The 6,748-nt window shown below is 34.6% G+C and overlaps 1 protein-coding gene across 1 annotated transcript; it reads left to right on the top strand.

Moving 5' to 3' along the window:
- Nucleotides 1-963: 963 nt before the first annotated feature.
- On the top strand, nucleotides 964-1,902 carry LOC125107197 (olfactory receptor 6C70-like). Its single transcript, XM_047742027.1, has one exon. The coding sequence runs from the start codon at nucleotides 964-966 to the stop codon at nucleotides 1,900-1,902; it is 939 nt and encodes a 312-aa protein (XP_047597983.1).
- The last annotated feature ends 4,846 nt before the right edge of the window (nucleotides 1,903-6,748 follow it).

Here is a 6,748-nt window from a genome sequence, read left to right as displayed (position 1 = left end):
CTTATTTTTGTATATACTTATGGAAATCATACTTTCATGTATCAGATACAGACATTTATAAAATTGGGGTCAGTTTGTATAAACATTTTTGCAATTTTGTGTCTAAAATACATTTAGAATATTTTGAATCACATCAAATGTAATTATCTGAATGACTAAAATTATTTAAAGAATTGCATATTTTTAAATATTTAGATGATTTTCTACTCTTCACTCAAAACTATGCCATGACATATAGCTTGTATGTAATATGAAAATGTAATTGCCTTTTCAGAAGTGTAAATATCCCATTATATACTCTAAACAATTTTTTCCTTTGCAATGTAAAAACATTTTTTCACATTATTGAGCTAATTGTTACAATAGTTTCAATTTATTATTTGGATATTCTTTTTTGGGGGGTATATTCTTTATTTATTCTTAAACAATAAAAGACCTATAGAAACTTCAGTCTGAAAGCAGATTGTCCTTTTCCTCAGTAGCCATTAATATGTACTTCTTGCTCAGATCCAGACCACATTAATATGAAACCTAAAATTTCAGAATTTAACTGTAGGTCTTAATTCATTATACTGGCATATTCTATTTTGATGAAATTAATAATTAAAAATGAATGAATTATTTTTTAATCTGGAACCAAGATTTTATCTAATTTATTTAAGAAAGAACAAATTTAGAATTAGTTACAGTTGAGCTGGAAGTTTGTAAGTAATGGTGAAAAAGTAAACTATTATGGATTTTGCAGGTCAGTTTTCAAAACTGAGATGACTCCTATTGTGCATATACTGTCTGTTGCATGGTTCTAGATCATATCTTCAACCTCATAGAGTATTTCCTCATAAATGGGCATATATGTGAATATGGATGTCTTTATATATTATTTCCTGGATGTAAAGCTACTCATATAGTTTCTTATCAATGTACCTTTTATTTCTAGGATATTATTGAAATCACAAAAGAGAAATGAAAAATCATACAAAAGAGATAGAGTTTATCCTTCTGGGACTGACAGATAATTCTCTGTTACAGATCATAATTTTCTTATTTCTGTTTCTAAATTACATGCTAAGTATGATAGGAAACTTAACCATCATTGCCCTTACTCTATTGGATTCTCACCTCAAGACCCCAATGTATTTTTTCCTCCATAATTTCTCTTTCCTGGAAATTTCTTTCACAAGTGTTTGCATCCCCAGTTTCCTAATCACCATTGTAACCAGAGAAAAGTCCATTTCCTATAATGGCTGTATATCTCAGTTGTTTCTTTACATATTCTTGGGGGTTACAGAATTTTTCCTTCTGGCAGCTATGTCCTATGACCATTATGTTGCCATCTACAAACCTTTGCATTATACATCCATCATGAGCAACAGAATTTGTCATCAAATTGTACTCAGTTCCTGGGTAACTGGATTTCTGGTCGTTTTCCCTCCACTGATTTTTGCTCTTAACCTGGATTTCTGTGCTTCCAATATCATTGATTATTTCATTTATGACATTTCTCCTGTCCTGCAACTTTCTCGCTCAGACACATTTTTACTAGAACTGATTGCTTTTTCCTTAGCTGTGATGATCCTCATTGTCATGTTGTTATTAGTAATCCTTTCTTATTCTTACATGATCAAGACAATTCTAAAATTCCCTTCGGTTCAGCAAAAGAAAAAAGCCTTTTCGACCTGCTCTTCTCACATGATTGTTGTATCCATCAGTTTTGGTAGTTGTATATTCATGTACATAAAGCCATCTGCAAATGAAAGAGTCACTTCAAGCAAAGGAGTAGCGGTGCTCAATACCTCAGTTGCTCCTATGTTGAATCCACTCATTTATACTCTGAGAAACCAGCAAGTTAAACAAGCCTTCAGAGATGTGTTTAGTAAGATATTTTCTGCTTCGGATAAATAAAAACATAAAAAGAACAGTGTATAAAAATATCTTGACTCTTGTAGTTTAGTATTGATCTTTAAAATGTAATTATTTGGATCACTTTAGTTTACCTGAGCTTAGATACTCTTTCCACTGTATACATTCTGATTTTAACTTTTTGCAATGTGAAGAAATATTTTACAAAATTTTTTGTAATGTCAATTGTCAACATATTAAGAAAACATACCTTTTTTTGAAATGAATCATACATTTCATTTGTGTCATTTTATTATTTTTTTTAAGATTTTATTTACTTATTTGAGAGAGAGATAGTGAAAAGGGTATAGAGGAGAGAAAGAGAGACAAAGAATCTCCAGGAGACTCCCCCCTGAGCATAGAGCCCATGGCTATCTGGATCTCATGACCCTGACATCATGACCTGAGCTGAAATCAAGATGTGGACACATAACTGACTGAGACATCCAGTCACCTTTTATTTTAGTATTTATGTTGGGTAAATTTTTTAAATTGCAGTAGAAAATGAAATATGACTTAGTACACATTTAGTTTATTTTTCACACAATCATTTTAAAAAAGATAAAACAAAGTTAATCTCCTTTTTCAATATTTAAATTTATCTTTCCAGTGTTCCAAGATTCATTGTTTATGCATCACACCAAGTGCTCCATGCAATACCATCAGGGAAATTCAAATCGAAACCACAAGCTTAATCTCTTCAACATGTCAACGAATCTATTGAATAAATGACAATTTATGATGAATTTAATTCCTGGAATATAGGTTATTAGCATTTACTTCTGTACCAGTTTTCTATGGTAAATGATATCAAATATCAGTTTTTCCTAATTCAAATGACTTCTTGAAAGATAGAATTATGTTTTATTTTCTCTAAAACTAGGGTTACTCTAAGTGTCAGTTCTCAAAACACATAGATGCCACAACTCTATAATTCTCCTAATGTTTATGCCATTATGCCTGTTGGTTTATACCATAGAGGTGATTAAGTTGTTAGCTCAAGACTATCTTCCATATGTGCCAGTGGTATTTGATCTTGTCTATGCCTATAGTTACCATACACTTCTCTAGTCAATAGTCTTGAAAATATTGATTAATTTTAATGAAATCACACCAAAACTAATCTATAACTCAAAGTAGAAACCACAATTGGTAATTGATTGATCTTGACAGTTAATAAGAATATGACTTGGGGTGCCTGGGTGACTCAGTGGGTTGGGCCTCTGCTTTCAGCTCAGGTCATGATCTCGGGGTCCTGGGATTGAGCCCCACATTGGGCTCTACACTTAGTGGAGAGCCTGCTTCCCCCTCTCTCTCTGTTGGCTGCTCTGCTTACTTGTGATCTCTCCCTCTCTCTCTGTCAAATAAATAAATAAAATCTTTAAAAAATATATGGCTTATGTTTGTCAAAACTCTTCAAATTAGATATTTCAAATTCGTTCAGCAATCATAAATTTTAATAAAGGTTAAGAAAAGATTGAGTTCTGGATATCTGGTTTACTTTTTATAGTGTTATTATCAGTTTTGTAATTTCTTTGTGTATTCTAGGCTTATTCAACTCTGGCATTGGAGAAAAGGATACTGAGGCTTCTCACTGTAGGGGAAACAAGTTACAAGAAGTTTTTTCTTAAGTAACCTGTATAGTGTGTATCAGAATTGGAGGTATCAGTATGAATGCATAACACCCACACCCACACAGAGTCTTCTGAGGGCTAATAAGCAATAACACACTAACCAACACAACTAATGTCCACATTGGTTTTTAAATATCACTAACTAGGGGCGCCTGGGTGGCTCAGTGGGTTAAGCCACTGCCTTCGGCTCAGGTCATGATCCCAGGTCCTGGGTTCGAGCCCCACATTGGGCTTTCTGCTCAGCAGGGAGCCTGCTTCCTCCTCTCTCTCTGTCTGCCTCTCTGCTTACTTGTGATTTCTCTCTGTCAAATAAATAAATAAAATATTTTAAAATAAATAAATAAATAAATATCACTAACTAAAGGGAACCTTGGATCCCTGGAGAATGACAGTTTTATTTTGGGATTATCAAGGAAAATATAAGAAAGCTAAAATCACCTTGGTGTAAAGAACTCCTCAAAAAATGAAGAAGACATATAAGAAAAGTTTAGAATCCAATTAAAAGAAATTCCCATTCACCATATTTGTGTAATTTGGATATCAGATAATTGATAATATTAATAAATTAAACTTTTTGAGTAAAATGAGTATCCTTTGCCGCTTCCAGTTGGCGAATGGGAGAAGAAGTAGGCACAAACAGTCAGCTGCAAGAGAATGGGAGCAGGGGACAACAGCCAAAAAGACTGCTGCCCTGAGCAACTCCTCAGTCTCACTTTTATTAGATAGAAACAATAGCCCACAGAAGAGCCAATGAAGGTCAAACATTAGTTATATGCCTTGTAGCTAAACAAGAAGGAGGCCAAAATATGTCTGTACAAGTTGTATAAACTTTATAGTTGAACAAGCACATTCAAAGGACTTATCTAAGTAGCCACAGGTGCTCTCCAGGGGAGGGGGCGAGAAGGGTAGATAATGGAAAAATGAAGCAGGTGGCATTCCACCCTGATCGAGCTGGGCATCCCCAGCTGCTCAGCTTCAAGGCCGTATATTGTCCTCTCCCCCAGACGCCTATTGCAGTATCTGTTTTTCTAAGGCTGTATCTAAATGTGCTTGGTAACTAATAAAATTTCCCAGGGGTTATATTTTAAGTAATACATTGTTCTGAGGGGCAGTTGCAATTCTTGAATTAATATTGTTTTATAGTAAATGAATAATATGCCTGGGAGAAAAGAAAGACCATCTTTATAGTAAAATACACTTAACTACCCTTATAGAAGTAACGATTAAGGTAGCAAATCATCAATGAATGCTAAAACTAGTGGATGAAAGTTTCATGAGGAGCAGGATATTTACACAGCCTCAAAATATCTCTTAATAAATTACTTATTATTACATGAAGAAAATAGTAACTTCGCAGTCTACAGAGATTTGAAAGAGACCAACTTATCCAAGTGATCAGTTACCAAAACCAGTGGGAAATCAGCATTATATGGCTCTTGAAATGTGATTAGGAAGGATCTATCATCACTTCTGTTTTATTCCTGCAAAAAAACCCCACTACCACCACCAATAAAAACAATAAAAAACAAAACCCAAATCTCAGTTTAAATTTGAAGAAAAATAAGGTAAGAGCTATGCAGAAATGACAACTAAATGCAATGTATAATACTGCATTAGGCTGGATCTAGAGGGAACAGAAATATATAGAAAGATATAAAAGATATCACTTGGAAAAAATTATAAAATTTTAATATGGACTATGGATTAGATAACATATCAATGTCAGTTTTTCCAATTTTGATCATTACATTTTGGTTACATAACATAATGATCTAATTAAGAAATATAACCTGAGAAAGATAAAGAGGCACAATGTCCAACTTATCATCAAATGGTTTAGAAAGTATATATATATACATGTGTGCATACACATTTATGTTTATAGTACTATTATTTGTATATATAGAATATTAAGTGCATGTATATATATATATATGTAGAGAGAATGATGAAAAAACATACAAGATGTCAACAACTATGACTGAAAAAGGGCATATGTAGTACTTTGTACTATTTTTGGAACATGTCTTTAAATTTAAATTAGAAAAAAAGTTACAAAAACAGGCTCAGACTGAAACAATTATTCTCAATTTGAATCTTTATGGATTTGACTTACAAGGGGTGTCATGACAGAATATGGACTGTCCTAAAACAACCAAATCATTTCCTCATTTGAGAGTAGTTACAAATGGCTGAAAGCTATTAAATACCTTAATAATGGATTCATTAAGAGTTTCTAAAATTTAATATTAATACACAAGTGTTAGAATATTATTAGTTCATTGAAACCTAGTACTTGGTATTTATTAACTTAGGTGTTGTGCAACATATGGAATGACTTTACTTTGTGCTCCAACGTTTTCACAACTTTAGGAAATGATGCCTTGTTTTCCATTCCTCGACAGTATAATCTTACATTGATTGGTGTTTTCATTTATCATATTCTCTTATTAATGTGAAACTGTTATTAAATTCACTCTTAATAGTTTATTCCCTTTGGGATTCTGGGGTAATTTTAAGAGCACATAATGATGATAATGGCATGTAACAACAATACTGTAATTATGAATTTCCTTTTTAAGATTTCCAGTTATGGGGGGAGGAGTCAAGATGGCGGAGAAGTAGCAGGCTGAGATGACATCAAGTAGCAGGAGATCAGCTAGATAGCTTATCTAACCATTGTGAACACCTACAAATCCAATGGGAAATTGAAGAGAAGAAGAGCAACAATTCTAGAAACAGAAAATCGATCACTTTCTGAAAGGTAGGACCTGCAGAGAAGTGAATCCAAAGTGAAGGGAAGATAGACCAAGGTGGGAGGGGCTGGCTCCCGGCAAGAGGCGGAGCAACGGAGCACAAAATCAGGACTTTTAAAAGTCTGCTCCATGGAGGGACATCACTCCAGAGGCTAAACCGGGGGGGAAACCCACGTGGAGTTAGCATAACCCCAGGTCCCGCAGAGTCACAGAAGGATCAGGGGAGTCTAGATGTCACAGAGCTCGCAGGTATTAGAGTGGGGAAGCCAGCTACAGTGACAAAGCCTAGGAGTGAGCTCTCAGCTCAGGGTTAACTTGAACCGGTTGCAGGCTGGGTGAGCTCAGAGCACGGCCAGAGGCCACAGAGACAGAAGTGGCTGGACACTTTTCTCCAAGTGCAAGCGATTGAGCTCTTTCCTCCAAGCATGACCAGAGGCCACAGAGACGGGGGTGGTTGGG

Source organism: Lutra lutra, chromosome 8 (assembly GCF_902655055.1).
Source record: "Lutra lutra chromosome 8, mLutLut1.2, whole genome shotgun sequence".
In the NCBI taxonomy this organism is placed as follows: domain Eukaryota; kingdom Metazoa; phylum Chordata; class Mammalia; order Carnivora; family Mustelidae; genus Lutra; species Lutra lutra.
This window is presented reverse-complemented; position numbering and strand designations above follow the sequence as displayed.

Coding starts and splice junctions, on each gene's coding strand:
- LOC125107197 (XM_047742027.1), top strand. CDS start 964: ATGAAAAATCATACAAAAGAGATAGAGTTTATCCTTCTGGGACTGACA.